This window comes from Rhineura floridana, chromosome 13 (genome assembly GCF_030035675.1).
Source record: "Rhineura floridana isolate rRhiFlo1 chromosome 13, rRhiFlo1.hap2, whole genome shotgun sequence".
Lineage (NCBI taxonomy): Eukaryota > Metazoa > Chordata > Lepidosauria > Squamata > Rhineuridae > Rhineura > Rhineura floridana.
In genome coordinates, this window is record NC_084492.1 from 36,363,475 (window position 1) to 36,379,707 (window position 16,233).

At 44.7% G+C, this 16,233-nt stretch overlaps 2 protein-coding genes across 4 annotated transcripts in view; both read right to left on the minus strand.

The window, feature by feature from the left end:
* The window catches only part of LOC133369298 (dual specificity protein phosphatase 22-A-like), a 34,982-nt gene extending 28,061 nt beyond the window's left edge, over positions 1-6,921 (minus strand). The window contains exons 1-2 of one of the 2 annotated variants that reach the window (XM_061594462.1): positions 6,709-6,921; positions 5,606-5,710 (exon numbers count right to left, since the gene is read on the minus strand). In XM_061594462.1, the coding sequence (XP_061450446.1) occupies positions 5,606-5,626 (21 nt within the window). In that variant the 5' untranslated portion in view covers positions 5,627-5,710; positions 6,709-6,921. Of the gene's footprint in view, positions 1-5,605; positions 5,711-5,874; positions 6,059-6,708 lie in introns of those variants that run through there. The other variant, XM_061594461.1, reaches the window with a different exon arrangement.
* A 2,445-nt stretch (positions 6,922-9,366) lies between these two features.
* Positions 9,367-15,697, minus strand: LOC133368973 (cytochrome c oxidase subunit 4 isoform 1, mitochondrial). Of its 2 annotated transcripts, none has more exons than XM_061593709.1 (5): positions 15,605-15,697; positions 13,689-13,768; positions 12,885-13,049; positions 12,563-12,694; positions 9,367-9,651 (listed from the first exon to the last, which is right to left on the minus strand). In XM_061593709.1, the coding sequence occupies exons 2-5, from the start codon at positions 13,765-13,767 to the stop codon at positions 9,515-9,517; spliced, it is 513 nt and encodes a 170-aa protein (XP_061449693.1). In that variant the 5' UTR covers position 13,768; positions 15,605-15,697; the 3' UTR covers positions 9,367-9,514. The 2 variants fall into 2 exon arrangements, with proteins under 2 accessions (XP_061449693.1, XP_061449692.1); XM_061593708.1 differs by lacking the exon at positions 15,605-15,697 and adding an exon at positions 15,376-15,524.
* Between the last annotated feature and the right edge of the window lie 536 nt (positions 15,698-16,233).

The following is a 16,233-nucleotide window of genomic DNA, read 5'->3' on the forward strand; positions in this document are numbered from 1 at the left end:
AAAGTAATGTGTAGAAAATGTGTGTATTAGGCCAAAGGAAATCACAAACTGATGTGGCAATGTGGAGAACTTGAACTTAGAAACTGTAAGAAACTGAGATTGCCAGATTCACCCATCCCTAGCCATACTCCAGTGGTAGAACATCTGCTCTGCATGCAGAAGGTCCCAGGTTCAGTTCTTGGCATCTCCAGGTAGGATGGGGAAAGACTCCTGCCTGAAACTGTGGAGAGCTGCTGCCAGTCAGTGTAGACAAGACTGAGCTAGATGGACCAATGATCTGACTCAGTATAAGGCATCTTCCTTTGAAAGGACCATAAGCTCAACTCTGGGACGGGCACAGACTCAGTGCTTTTGAAAAGCAAAAATCTGAATCCTCTGCTTGGTTCAGGGAACACGCCAAGCAGTCAAAACATAAGGCCTTCCCGGCGTGACCTTTCAAACACACGCAGTCTGGCTTCAAACCAGAAACAAGGCTCTGTTTGTGTTTCTATAGCAACAATGTCTTCCAAACAACCCCAAGGCTCAACTACGAGAAGGCATCCACGGCATGAACAAGGGTACTATTTATAAACCCTTAGCCAGAACTTGGGGCATTGGAGCAAAGGCTCCAAAATAAAACAGGTTCCCTCTCTTGTTCCTTCCCCTTGCATCTAAAGAGCAAAGAATATTTATAACACGCCAGAATTTTTCCCCCTCCTGTTGGTGCAACCTTGCCCATTGGGGTCCTCTTCCTAAAAGGACACTCATGGAAAGGGCTTCCAAAACAGATACATAATCATGTAATGGTAACATTTAAATACAAAGAATATCAGATTGATTTCTAAGACATTGAGTAATTCTGGGCCGTGGGAGGAGGAAAGTTAATCAGGAACAACAGCTGGATCTATGTTTTAAGGGATGTCCTTCACCAACATCACCAATATCTTACTTAGGTCAGCCTTCGAAAACCTGGTGCCCTCCAGATGTTTCTGGACAACAACTCCCATCAGCCTTAGGTGGGGCTGATGGTAGTTGTAGTCCCAAAACATCTACAGGGCACCAGATTGGCGAAGGCTGACCTAAGTAATACATCTAGTTATATTACTTCAACGCTTCGAAGGGACAGCGAGTCAGTAGCTAACAGAGATTTAAAACGTGCTCTGCTGGGTCAGACCAAAGGTGCATCTAGTCCAGCATTCTGCTTCACACAGTGGCCAACCAGATCTCCAAGAAGCTGCATTATACCCAGGAGTGTAATCGTCTGGGGACTTTGGGGGTCTTAGACCACTTACTTTTTTGGAAGCATGGTCCCAGCCAGTCTCTACATCTCCAGTGTCCTATGAGCCAATCAGCATGAAAGGGGAGTGTGTTAGCCACTGAGAAAGCTCTTCTAACATGCTTCCTTGTCCTTTCCTGCTGATTGGAGCCAATCAGAGTGAAAGGTGGTGAGTTAGCTACTGAGAAGACTCTTCTCGGTAACTAAGACACTCCCTTTTCATGCTGCTCAGCTCTTGTAGGGACGTCTGTTGTTGTGGGAGAAGGCATGCACGGGACAGACTGAGGGGTGTGGAAATGACGATGGAGAGCAAGCGAGTGAATGAAAGGGCATGGCTGCGAGGGGGCATGGCATGACTATCATGAAGGGATGCTGCACTTCTGAATTTACCACTACACTACTGAATACCTGTTTAGGTTCTGGCCAACTAACTTCTACTCAGAGGAGACCCACTGGAATTAATGGACCTAAAGTAGCCATGTTTAGTGATTTCAATGGGTCTACTCTGAAGAGCATTGGATACAACACACTGGATCCACCTAGCACAGTATTGTCGATGACAGTGATTGGCAGCTACTCTTCAGGGTTTCAGCCCTACCTTGAGAAACAACCTTGGACTTTCTGCGTGCAAATCATGAGCTCTTCCACTGAACCGCAGCCCTTCCCCGAAGCAGGGCATTAAAGCAATAGCCCTACCCTGCTGTTCCCTCACCGCAGCAACTGAATATAGCGGTTCCATCATGTCTAATAGTTCCTGATAAACTTGTCTCCTTCTCCTCCATTTATTTGTCCAGTCCTCTATTAAACCATCCAAATCATCACATCTTGTGGTGGAGAATTCCATAAAGTGTTGTGAAAATAAGGATTCTCTTTTGTCTGTCCTGAAATCAAGCATCAGATTTAATTCTCGGTGCAAACCGAGATGTTTCAGAATGTACGTTTTGCAAACCCTTGCTCAGATGCAAGTTGCATCTGCCTGTCAACTCTATGAATAATCTAAGAGCCTGATATCTACACACATATATTTCTTTAGCTTGCCTATTTTATTCTGGTTCTGCTCACTGTGACAAGGGGCAAAAAGTTAGAAAACATATAAACACTTCAGCAATGTCATGCTTCATCATAGCATAAGAATGTAAGAAGAGCCTGCTGGATCAGGCCAGTGGCCCATCTGGTCCAGCATCCTGTTGTCACAGTGACCAACCAGATGCCCCAATGGGAAGCCCACAAGCAGGATCAGAGTGCAACAGCATTCTCCCCACTTGTGATTCCCAGCATACTGCCTCTGACAGTGAAGGCAGAGCATAGCCATTGTGATTAGTAGCTGTTGATAGTTTTATCCTCCATGAATTAGTCTAATCCATCCAAGTTGGTGGCCACCACTCCTCCTTTCGGGAGCAAATTCCAGAGTTTAGCACTGCACTGTGTGAAGGAGGACTTTCATTCATCTGTCCTGAATCTTCCAACATTCAGCTTGACTGGATGTCCACAAGTTCTGGTGTTACGAGACAGGGGAGAAAAACTTCTCTCGTTATGCATAATCTCATATACACCTCTATCAAGACTCACCTTTTCTCTAGACTAAAAAAACACCTCTCTGGTTTCCAAGATTTTAGCATTTTAGCATTCCCCGCCACACGCACATTTTTGGGATGATCTTAGCAATCAGAATGGATAGAAACTTTTCTTAAAAAATAAAATAAAGAATGCTGAGATTCTCAGGGTTCTTAATTCTGTGTTGGACATAAAGCCCCTTTAGGGGCCATATGATGACAAATGTGTGAAATGAATACATAATGCCATGAATTGTCACACATCCAATGGCCAATTGCATTGCCTCCTGGGGGCAACCAAGACCAGCAGATAGATGACACTTTCCAAGAGCTGGGCTGTCTTTGGAGAAGGCATTGTGAAGATGAGCCATCCACTTGGGTGGCTGTTGCCACCCATTGGGACTAGTAGGATGGAAGGCAGGGAGGCCAACAGTAGGTGGAGCCAGAGTCAATGACAGGCAGAGCCAACTCATTCTAGTTCTGTCCCCATCCTTCTTTGAGTTTTAGGAGGACAAAACTGACTAAGGCCCCCATCTGCACTATACATTTAAAGCAGTATCATACCACTTTAAACAGTCATGGCTTCCCCTAAAGGATCCTGAGAACTGTAGTTTGCTCAGGGTGCTGAGAGTTGTATGGAGACTCCCTACATCCCTCACAGAGCGGTAAAATTCCCAGGGTGGCTTGTCGATCAATCCCTTTTCCCAGGGAACTCTGGAAATTGTAACTCTGCAAAGGGAAAGGGATCTCCTAACAGATCTCAGCGCCATTAACAAACTACACTTCCCAGATTTCTTGGGGGGGGGGGGAAGCCATGACTGTTTAAAGTGGTATAATAGTGCTTTAAATGTATAGTGCAGATGTGGCCAGAGGGGGTGGAAACTGACAGGCAGTGCCAACCCATGGACTGGATGCAAGTAAGAAGGCAGGCAGGTGGGGGATGGCTGCCGACAGACTAAGGAGCAGCGTCCCATTTGCCCTAATACTCCACTGGCTATTCTGCCTACTTTTGCAAGAAAGTGAGCCTGCCGGTTGAGAACAGCTCTTCCCAGCAATTATTTCAATCCAGAAACAGGGGGTTCGGCTCCGCTTTGTGCTGGCACCTCTGTCTGGGTTAGAGGATCTAATTTTAATTCGAGAAAGCTGTATCTGTTCTTGTTATTTAGGGAGAAGATCCATAAACTGATCCTACTGCCTGGCCCTCAGTTGCATGTTAAGTTAACAGTTCCCTAAGCTTCAAAAAAAACAAACCCAGAACATCAACAAATATTGCTGAACATGTTCTGATATAACAGCAGCAAGACTGCGGAGGTGGGGTGGAAGACAGCCTGAATAAATCCTGGCTCGCTAACTTTGAAAACTAAATTGTAGGAAGTTAGGAGTTCCCTGGAGACGCAAATCCATCTATATTTCTACCTTCATATATTGAAACTATATTAGTTAAATGCCCACTGTGCAGCTGTTTGCTCTTGTACTCACATTACTATTTAATAATAATAAATACTTTAGTATTTTAGTAATCCTTATAACACCCCTGCAAGGTAGGTCATTGTTACTGCAAGGTAGGTCATTGTCATACCAAAGACAGGGAGGGCTCAGTAGTTTATGCTTGGGCCCACCAAGTGAGTTCATGGCAAGGGGCAAGTATGCCTCTGAAGGTCAGTTGCTGGGAATAGCAAGTGGGGAGAATACTGTTGCGCTCAGGTCCTGCTTATGGGCTTTCCATAATGGACATCTGGTTGGCCACAGTGAGAACAGGATGCTGGACTAGGTGGCCCTTTGGCCTGATCCAGCAACCAGGCTCTTCCTATATTCTTAAGTGGTGGCTTTCCAGGTCACCCTCCTAGCCACTGCTCTCAGTGGTGCAGCTGAGTAAATTTAGACCGTGGACTTCGTGGTCTCAAGGGGGAAATCTGTAGATGCCCATGCGCATGACTTCAGTTGTAAATGGCACCACGAATGTATCTCTTTGCTCCACCCTCCACACTGCCATTCCATGGCTTACAACTGCCTCTGCAGTCCTGATATGATGGAGCAAGAAGCCCCCCCTCCCCAGAAAAGCCAGTATTGCCAACCCCGATGAAGACAAAAAATACTCTGAGCATGTGTGGTTTCATATTTCAAACTCCCTTAAATCACAATACCATCATGACTACAAGAAGGAAAGGAGGAGTTTGCTATTGCTCTCCTAATGCTAACACACATTTACTTGGGAATGAGCACATTTTCAAAGTAAAAATAAAAATGGGCATCTGTAACCATATGTATGCCTGCCTGGCTACCCCCGAACTGTGAAGTGTTTTTAAATAAATAAGATGAAATAAAGGTTGTTGCAATGACTGGTGTCAGACCTGATGGACCCCAGCGTGCTGGGCCTGTTTGCTGCTGCTTCCATCATCTGCCACTCTCTGGTCATGCGAGGAAGGGGGCTGGGCTGTGGGACCCTAGACTTCGGCCTGCCAGAGTTCATCCCTAGCCATGCCACTGGCTACTCCACACCTTTTCTTTAACATAAATGGCTTGACTGAGGCTTTTGCCAGCCTGGTCCTCTCCAGATGTTTAGGACTACAACTCCCATCAGCCCCAGCCAGCACTGGCTGGGGCTGGTGGGAGTTGTAGTCCAAAACATCTGGAGAGGACCAGGCTGGCAAAGGCTGCTCTATTGTATAATTCATCATGGCAGTTGCAGAATTCTACCATCTCTCTCTCTCTCTCTCTCTCTCACACACACACACACACACACACACAATCCCCACCTCCTTTTTTGCTACGTTTTAATGAACTGCAAGGATTGTACCTTACTCATATTGCTCCCCATGCCAGGTTTGAGATCTGCAGCAGGCACGCTCACACGCAAAAAACACAGTCGTTCATTCCAGTTCCCCCTTTGGTAACCACAGTGCTGAAAAACATAAAGAGAGGAGGGGGTTCCCTAATGAGTGAGACTCGTTTTCTTCCTCTGACTCATTCCAAAAGGTGCATTTATCTTCTGAGAAGGGATATAGCTGAGGAAAAGCATGCACTGATTGGGGGGGGGGAGTTTGCAGGAAATCTCAGTCCACTTACCAGCTCTGCAGGATCTTAAGTGGGAGGACAGAGTACCAGGAGCTGTCACATACACAAGCGCAGCAGCATTAATATTAAGGGTCAGCACAGGACACTGAGGAATGGGGACTCTGGATTCTCGGCCAGATCTGCAGATCTTACGTCACCAGCTGTGACATGGGATCCTTGGTCAGTTGCTTACAGACTCCTGTGTGTGACATCAATGCTTCCCACACACACACACTCATGCTTTTTTCCCTATCTCTGCTTTATGAGTCACTGTTACAGCTGTTGCTGCCAAGTAAAGCATCCAACACATTGTTGCAATGCAGAGATTATGCCTTGTTTAACAAGACAACCTTTGGAGGGAGGTGGAACCAACATCGCCCTAAAGAAATTGGAGGATTACTGGGAACACTTGGCCCTGGCCCTTCCTTATCTGGGATGGGGGAGAAATTCGATTCAGTTTGCATTTAACGGTGAGCCTTTCCAATTCACAAGATGCAAACCAAATCACAGCCATCCTTCAAAATCCCCCATTCTCCAAATTTTGCAGTGATGTTCTCCAGTCAAGTAACATGTACAAAAATGGGGTACAGTGTGCATAAAAATGCATATATCTGTGAAAATAACATACAAAAATGCATTGTATTAGGGGAAAATTGCTTTGCAAAAAGGTGTGTATTAGGCAAAACTGCATACAAAAATGTATATATTAAGAGAAATTTGCACTAAAACGCTGATGAATTTTCATGAGGACCTTTTCTAAAAAAAGAAAGAAAATTTGCAAACTGCTGCAGAAATTTAAGACTGGAAAAATTAAAAACAGACATTGACAGATTTGTGCATCCCTACCTCCAGGTCAAAGACTCATGTTGTGCCTCCAGTTCAGTTCTGCTGTTTCAGGGTCTTAGTGGGAGCCGATTCCAAAACAGAAACAAACCAACCAGACCCTTGAGGCCAGGCCAGTTTCCAACGCATCATCAGTCAAGAAAGGCACCAGTTCCTTTCTGCTGCAGTCGCGCTTCCTTTGGCCAAGACACCTCGATTCCTTCCTAGCTTGCATCTTTTCAGTGCCAGCCTCCAAAAGGGAGAGGGCATGGGGATTTCTGTTTTGGCGCATGATTAGGATTCACCCAAAGAGGGCACTGTTGCAGCAGCCATCTCCCTTGGCACACAGAGAATCAGAAAGCAGGCCGGCAGCTGAACAGTCAGTCAAAGCAGCTACAGCTATTTTGAGGCACAAGCTGCTGGGCTTAGTACTTAAGCTCAGAGGTTAAACTCTCCCACCAAAGCAATCCTGGAACTGCTAGGCCACAAGGGACGCAAGACACAGCTGGCTCATCAACTGATCTGCATCTCCTTAGCACCAGGGAATGAGTCACAAAAAGTGGCCTTTTTTAAAGGAACACAAGCAGCATAGGACTTGCCTTCAACAGGTAAATGTGCACTAGAAGTCCTTTCAACAGGTTAATGTGCACTAGACACCAGAACTCTAGAAGAGAGCCAGTGTGGCACAGCAGTTGTGTCTGGTTAGTTGTTGGGAGCCTAGAGTTCAAATCCCCACTCAGCCATGACATTCACAGGGTGACCTTGGGCCACTCACAGTCTGTCAGCCTGACCTGCCCCACAGGGTTGTTGTGGGGATAAAATGGTGATGAAGAGAACCATTTACACATCCTTGAGCTCCGTGGAGGAAAGGTGGGGTATAGATGAAATACAATTAAATAAATTTAAAAGGGGGATAGGCAAGACCCAGTAGGGCCAACTTACACATGTAGAAATGTCCCAATAACACTGCATAATGCAAATCCTTTTCACAGAAATAGTGTACACAGTCAAGCTCTTGGTCCGACATAGGTCTTCTGCACATCTGAGCTAAGCTTATACATACACAAGCAGCCCATGCACTCTGTAGTATCATGCGGCTGTTGCTTGGTTGAACAGGCACCAGCTACGTTCAGACTTTCAGCTCAATGTGCAGGTCAGAGGGAGATCAGAGGGAGCAATCCCACTCCTTCCCCTTTGCCATGCATTGATTCTCCACAGAATTCCTTACTTAAAGATGCCTTTATTGGCTCCCAGTTGAATATATGAACCATCTCTACCAAACAGCAAACACACAAGTGTGTATGAAAGTTCCATCTGCAGTACTAGGTGCAGTACTAAGCCTATTCCTTTCTCAGGTAATCTTTCCAAATCATTCTAGCGCATTGTTCAACCTTTTTGGGTCACAGACTCCTTAGAGAATCTGATGAAAGCTACAGAGCCCCATAAATACAATTTATTTTATTGCATTGGAAGTTTGTTTTTTACACCTGCTTCAAGGACCTTCTGAAGCCCATCCATGGACCCCCTAAGGCAGCCTTTCCCAACCAGTGTGCCTCCAGATGTTGTTGGACCACAACTCCCATCAGCCTGAGGCTGATGGGAGTTGTGGTCCAACAACATCTGGAGGCACACTGGTTGGGAAAGGCTGCCCTAAGGGTTAAGAACCCCCACCCTAGAGAGTGGCCAAATATTAGGAATTAGCATTCCTAGACATGGATTTCTTCAGATAGTGTCATTAAATCTTAAAGCTGCCCTGAGAGACTGCAGCACAAATCAGCTCAAGTGCAATGTTGATCTCATCTCCAATCATATTTGTCAGCTAGTTTTACAATAGTGGCTTATCGCTGGCATCGAGCCATTCCCTTTCCCAGTTCAGCCAGAGATACCCCGCCCCACACATTTTGCAGGAAGCTACAGGGAAGGTAGTGCCAGTTTTCAGAAGGCTTCCAGCAGGTCAGCACTTGGGCAACACCCTTGCTGCATTGCAGCAGCAGAAGCTGCTAATCTCATGTGCAGAACTCAAGTCGACTCAGGTGCCAGCAACTGATTCAATAGGCTCCACTGCATGCAGATTTATTGCTTATGTTGTCATCTGCACTCTTTCTATATAGTAGTAGTATACTTTGTAGTACTCTTTTCATATGGAAAATTTTATATGGAGAGGCGTGGTTTCCCTACCAATTGAAATCTGCAGCATAGTGCATGGTGCTGTGTCATGCAGTACCCGTCTTGCAGAAAACACACTTAGAAACATTTATTGCCAGGCCCTTTTCTGCTGTCGTATCTCAGCAATTCGAAGCACTAAGTGCTAATTAAAAATACAACAGCATACAAGAGATGCTTCCAGAGTTGTTTGATCAATCAAATAAGATGCATTAGGTAACTCAGCATCCAGAAACTCCAGTCCTTTGCCCCATATTTTTTTTTTTTAAAAAAATCCCAACAAAATAAAATGATCACAATATGCATATTTTTTAATCTGCAACTTTTAATCTTGCTGTGTAGGTTTTACATTTAAAAAATAGCTAGACAGGCAATTTATGCTTTCTTGGACCCGTTTCCCCAAGTGCAGTTCTGCATATTGGCTCTGCAAAAATACAGCACCCAGGGTTTAACCACTGCAGTTTCACAAGCCATTACTGGCTACACAATGAAAGCATTCTAGGACAAAGCACAAGAAACTTGTCAAGCAACCAGACATTTATTAAGGATTTCTCTTTCAATGGAGGGGTGCTTTCTTCCCCATACATAGAAGCAGCGAAGTCACATGGAGATGACAATAGTTTCAACATTTCAGGCATGAACAGGAGTGGTGATCCCTGGAGTACATTTATTTTTTCCATTCATTCTTGTCGTAGTCCCACTTGGCCGAGAAGCCTTGGATTGGGTTCACTCTCATATCCAGCATTCTTTTAGTCTGCATGGCCTTCCACTCATCCGTAAAGGTGTGAGGGAGCGGCCCGTAAACTACAAATCAAAGAGCATATTACAATAAGCTCACAACAACTCCTGTTTGTCAGCAGTATGAACCACAGTTCTCCTAGTACCATTCTGCAAATCTAGCATCATTTGCCCTCAAAGGGTGCACAGATGAAATGCATGTCTTCAATATCAGTCTTAACCTTAAATACCAGAAGCCTGCTCCACTGTAACTCTGAGCAGGCCTTTCAGCACGGCTGTCCCTGTTTTGTCGAACAGCATCCCTGCTGAGACATGACAGGTGCCCACTATCTGTATTTTCTGAAAACTGAAGACATTTTTTCTTTCAACAAGCTTTTACAGCTGGATGAAAAGGGCTCTGCCTTAGGTATTTTCCATTGTTTTATCTGTAGCTGCTTTTGGCACTGTTTTTAAAACTATTTTAGTTTTTATGATACATTTGTAAATTGCCTTGCGACTTATGTGAAAGGAGATGAAATATCAGCAGCAGCAGCAGCAGCATTGCATGTGCTAATGGTTGCAAGACCTTCAGAGTGAGGAAGCCCCACCCTTCAGGCATCCAACTACCCGCATCTGAACAAACAGACAGAAATTCTGTGCAACTCAAATGCTTGGGGTCCTCCCAGCATGCCTGGGCCAACTTTGTTGGAAAGTCACCTCTGCCTTCAGAACATATTAAGATATCCCACAACTATCTTCCAGCCAGCCATCAGTTCTAGCTTGTGTTATTATTTTATTTAAATTTATTACCTGCCCTTCACACAAAGGACCCAGAGCGGGTTACAACTAGGCTTGCCAGGTCCACGGCCTGAGACTGATCCTGTATCTTTAGGAGTTGCCAGGCCCAGCCTCCAAGAGGTCTTCCGTATCTTTAAAAGATGTGCAGGGGGAAGGGAGAATTCCACCTTGTGGTTTTTCTCATTACAGAGTTGCAAGAACACCTGCGCTTGGCTGACTTTCTCTTCTCCTAAAGATACAGGATCAGACTCAGGCCATGGACCTGGCAACCCTAGTTACAACAGATTTAAAATGCATCATTAGTACTGTTGTAAAACTATTTCCGTGTTTCTGATACATTTGTAAATTACATTGGGACACGTGTTAACAGGTATTTTTCCCCCACTTCACACTGAACATACTACGTGGCAGCCAGAGCCAGCCCAAGACATTCTGCTGCCCAAAGCAAAGAACAAGATGGTATTTGCCCACCCGCATTCCAAAGCCAACGACAGAGCCCTGTGGTACCCTGCTTGTTACCTCCCCCACCCCAGTTTAAGGAACCACTGATAAGCACTCTTTGAGTATGATTCTGTAGCCAACTGTAGTTCCACCTAATAGTTGTTCTATCCAGCCCACATTCAGCTAGTTTGCAAATCAGAATATCATGGGGCACTTTGTCAAAAGCTTTGCTAAAGTCGAGATATATTATGTCCACAGCATTCCCACAGTCTACCAGGGAGGTTACTTGATCAAGAAATGAGGTAAGATTAGTCTGGCAGGATTTGTTCTTGATAAATCCATGTTGGCTTCTAGTAATCACTGCATTGTTTTCAAGGTGCTCATAGACTGACTACTTTATAATCTGCTTCAGAATTTTCCAAGGGATCAATGACAGGCTGACTGATCTATACTTCCCAGGTTTCTCTTTTTTGCCCTTTTTGAAGATAAAGACAACATTAGCCCTCCTCCAGTCATCCGGCACTTCACCCATCCACCATGATTTTGCAAAGATGATAGACAGCAGTTCCAACAGTTCTTCAGCCAGTTCCTTCAATACTCTAGGATGCAGTTCATTGGACCCTGCAGATCTGAGCCTGCGGATTAGGTATTCCTTGACCATTTGTCTATCAGTCTCAAGCTGCAATCCTGCCCCTTCAATTTCACATTTCCCAGCAGGGTCATAGACCCTCTTTTGGAGAAGACTAAACCAAAGCAGGAATTGAGCACTTCTGCCTTTTCTTTGCCATCTGTTACCATTTTGCCATCCTCACTGAGTAGCTGTACCACCATTTCTTTTCTCTGTCTTTTACTATGGATACACCTGAAGAAAGCTTTTTTTTATTGCTTTTGCCATCTCTCACTAACCTCAGCTCATTCTCAGCTTTAGCCTTCCCGACGCTATCCCTGCAATTCCGTGCTATCTCTCTCTGTACTCTTCCTTTGTGGCCTGGCCTTCCTTCCACTTCCTGTATGTGTTCTTTTTTGTTTTCAGCTCATCCCTAAGCTTTCTGTGAAACCACATTGGCTTCTTCTGTTGTCTTCCCCCTTTTTTTCCTTGATGGAATTGTGCCTTTAGAATTGCCTCTTTTAAGAACTCCCACCCATCTTGGCTCCTTTTCTCATTAGGGTCGCTTGCCATGGAACCTTACTTACCACTGTTCTGAGTTGTTTAAAATTGGCTTTCCTGATGTACAGGATACATGTATGGCTACTCTCAGCTTTTGTTTCCCTTAAAATCAAGAACTCAAGTATAACATGGTCACTTTCCCCCAGAGTACCCGTAACTGCCACTTCATCTACCAAGTTATCTCTGTTGGTTAGAATCAAGTCAAAGATAACTGATCCTCTAGTTACTTCCTCCACTTTCTGTAGAAGAAAGTTATCTCCAACACAAGTCAGGAATTTCTTGAAGGGGCCATGTTTAGCAGACTTTGTCTCCCAACAGTTTAGCTACTTTAAATTGCCAAAGCATAACAAAGATGCCCTTTAATGACTTAAGAGTCTCATCTGTTGGTGCAAACACACTTGCAAGTGTAACCCATAAGTTCTTCCCCTACCACTACTCAAATAGCTTTTTCACATCGTGCAGTGCATGGATGCGCACACACCCATCTCCTTACTTATGGGGCCTTAGAGAGAAGTAATGCAATTCTCACTATACACACTTGGCTGGTGCTGCCATAATGGTTAAGATGGTCCTTAAAGGCCACCTACTTACCATAGTACCTTTGCCAAAGGGCAATAAGGCCACTGAAGCCAAGAAAGAAGAACACCCCGCCGATAACAGTCTTCCATTCGCTGGATTTCCTGTTCATTTCAGCAAAGGTCTGATGGAATTTGATGCGGTACACTGCGGAGGAGGAAGAAAAAAGACAGAATGCAATTATTCCTTTTCTAAGCAGTTTGAGATGCTCAAGAAATATACCCACAGCAAGTCCAGCAACTGATCACAGGCTTGCAGTATTTGACGTTAGCTAAGCCAACGTACCTTTACCTGCTACAATGCTTTCTCTTGTCCTAGCACCACCACAAATACTTACATGCCACCTTCTCATCCGGAGAAAGGGCACTCCATGATGCCTTCTCTTTCTCCTTCAGGGTTTTCTGCTCAGAAGAGAGACTTTTTGTATATTGAACCTCAGGCAACGGAAGATCCTTAGCATCATAATAAACCGGCATGGAGTAATCTTCCGTTTTTGCAATACCTGTTTGACAAGGAAAATAAGAGTCTCATACAGATACAGTCCTAGAAAGACTGGAATATCATGAACAAAACGCAGGTACTAGAGCAGAAGGGCATTGTACCAACATTTTTGCTTGGAAGCTTTACCCATGAATTACTCCTAGGAAAGACAGAGATCATGAGGTCAAAAAAAAGCTGCTCCTCTTAATACAAGCGGGTCCTTCACACAGAAGAAAATATCAAGAGTTGCACAGAAAACAGTTAGCAGTTAATTCTGGAACTATTAGATCATTACAACAGACGAAGGATAGAGAACCAATGGCCCTCCATATGTTATGGGACCACAGCTCCCATCATCCCTGACAATCAGTCATACTTGCTGAGCTTGCCAGGCTCCATCTCCCATGAACATGTGGAATGCCACAGGTTCACCATCCATGGAATAGACTAAGGCTGTAAAAGGCAATGTGACAGGTTTAAAAACCACTCTCAGTCATTAAGCTCTCTAAACAGACAAGGGAAAATCACTCTTCACTACTTTAACCTATTTTAAAAAGAGCTGTTGTGAAGAAAGATCATTGTAGAACAGTTTGCACGTTGAAGTGTCTTAGACCTATGCAAACAGTTTTGGATAATTTAGCTAAGATGACTATCAGCTTACCATGCTCATGGGCTCTCACACAGACTGAAGTGGAAATGGCCCGCTTGCCAAGAAGGCTAAATGCCCGAGAAGCCAACATCCTGAAAGAGGAAAAGGTACAATGTTACACATCGGACTGAGTCCAGGAAATATAATTTTTCCCATGTTACAAGTACTGTTTGCGGTTGTTTGCAAAATGCTGCCTGCATACTATTTCTTCCAATATTTTCTTTCTTGCAAAGCATAATGCTGGGAGTCTCACCATTCCAATGACCTTATAGAAAGCCAAAATATAGACTAATGAGTGACATTTGGAAAAGATAAGACTTAGGCTTTAAAGTCATAAAGTCTGGTAAAGAACCAACATCCATGGAGTCCCATATCCTGTCACAAAAGGGCTACCCACCTACCAGAAGTTTTGTCATCCTACTAAGCAAGCTCTACCAAGCAAGCTCTACCAAGCAGAGAGATGAGTCAGAAAATGTTCCTAGAGTTAACAACCACAGGCAATAACAAAACCACAATGAAATTTCAGGGAAGAGCTAATATTTAAGTGCCTTTGTTACATTTTATTAGGATTTTAGCCTAGCAGGTACCTGGGATTTTCCTTGCCCTACCTTCAATATATTTTCAGCACAATCTAATTCATATTTACTCAGAAGTGTCCCATATGCTCAATGGGTAAACAAGAATAGGGCAGCAGCCTTAGAACAGTCCAGTATGCCTTCCCTGTCGGCTATGCTTTGATTTGGATTCCTGCATGGAACAGGGGGTTGGACTCTATGGCCTTATAGGTCCCTTCCAACTCTACGATTCTATGATTCCCAATCAGCTGCCAAGTAACCCATGAAAACCCCAGTTCTATTAACAAATAAAGCTTTTAATGGCATAAAGAATCAATAGCACCTGGTGACTGTCATTAAAAGGATATGAGATTCTTCCAAAGTTGACAACCCAGCTTCCCAAAGGACTTGGAAAGAAACCCAAAATATTCAATATACTCCAAAAACGATTATCAAATCTATTCAGAACAATTTCTTCTATTATTACTTTCTAGAGTACCAGTGGGGAAAGTGCAACCCTGCAGATACTATTGGGGGACAACCCCTACCCGCTCCAGCCAGCATGACCAATATTCAGGGGTTGTAGGGCTGTAGCTCAGCAACATCTGCTCAAGAGCATCCATGTAAGCCTCCCTGGAAGCAAGTATGCTTTAGGTTTATTACACCCCAATCCTGAAGGTGTTTACTCAGACATAAGCCCCACCGAGCTGGGTGGGCTTACTCCCAGGCAAGTTCACAGAGAGGAAGCAACTGCCAAGAATAAGCCCTAATCAAGTATTTAGGCACATGCATAGGCCCCACCGAGTTCAGCAAGTTAACTGACACCCAGGCTTAGGGTACAGACAGTTGCAGCCTTGCTTCCCTACACCCTGGACATGAGGCAGAGCTAAAACGCTTCTGCGTGGCTACCTGGGAGCAAGAGGGGCTTACTTTTAAGGAAAGGTGGGGCCATTAAGCCCCCTAATGAGCTCGATGGGGCTTACTCCCAGGTGAGCATGTAAAGGGCTGCTTGTAACTGCCTATCCCAAGAGCCCGACCTTCCTTTTTTCCGGGTACCTACCAACATCCCTTCTAAAGCTCCAACCCCCAGCCAAGACCCCCAACCAAGGTCCCCTCCTCTCTAGGGAAACTGAGGCCTCCCTCACCTGCCGCCACCAACCACCAACCCCAAACCGCTCGTGCCCTCTAAAGCCCCGGAGGACGAGAACGGAAAGAGGAAAGAAAATAAGGCGAAGCGGAAACGCAAGGCACGATGGGATAGCAGCGGGACCAGCAGCTAGGCGGGCAGAAGCGCCTCCTCCCTCTACCGCGAAGTACGACGGGACATAGAGCCATACAACTGGATAGATGTAAGAAAAAGTTAGAGTAACATACCCTTTATCAGATTGGTAACCTCCGCGTTTGCGTTAAGAACAGGCTGCCCCTTGGCTGCCGGACCAAGGTCAAAGTTCTGGTGCTGGTGGACAAAGCCCTATGCAACTTGGGACCAGGCCAGTTGAAATATCATCTTACCTCTTATATACCCAGTCGATCACTGTGCTCTGCAGGTGAGGCTCTCCTGCAGCAGGCACTTTGGAATTCCCTCGCCTTAAATATCAGACAGGCGCCATCTCTGTAATCTTTTCGGCACCTACTGAAGACCTTTCTTTTTCAACAAGCCTTTTAAGCAGAGACTTATCCCAGTTTGCGTCTGCGCTGGACTTGCTTTTTAATGTGTTTTTAAAGGTTTTTGGTTTTTAAAGATGTTTTCTTATAATATGTTTTAAAGTATTTTGTTTTAAGGATGTTTTTAATGTTTTGTTTGCCGCCCTGGGCTCCTTCTGGAAAGAAGGGTGGGATATAAATTTAATATAAATAAACAAATAGGGTCACACCAATGGCCTAATTAGTTCAACATGCAGATTCCACAGGGACTAAATAGATGCATATGAGAAGGCCCCCCAAAAAGACATTAGTACAATCTCTCTCTCTCTCTCTCTCTCTCTTGCAACTAGTACCCAAGA

Excerpts from the sequence above, each read along its gene's own strand:
- LOC133368973 (XM_061593709.1), bottom strand. The coding sequence starts at position 13,767 with ATGTTGGCTTCTCGGGCATTTAGCCTTCTTGGCAAGCGGGCCATTTCC. Across the intron at positions 13,050-13,688 it reads TGTGAGAGCCCATGAGCATG|GTATTGCAAAAACGGAAGAT; the intron begins GTAAGCTGATAG and ends CTTGTCAAACAG. Across the intron at positions 12,695-12,884 it reads TCCGGATGAGAAGGTGGCAT|TGTACCGCATCAAATTCCAT; the intron begins GTAAGTATTTGT and ends CCTCCTCCGCAG.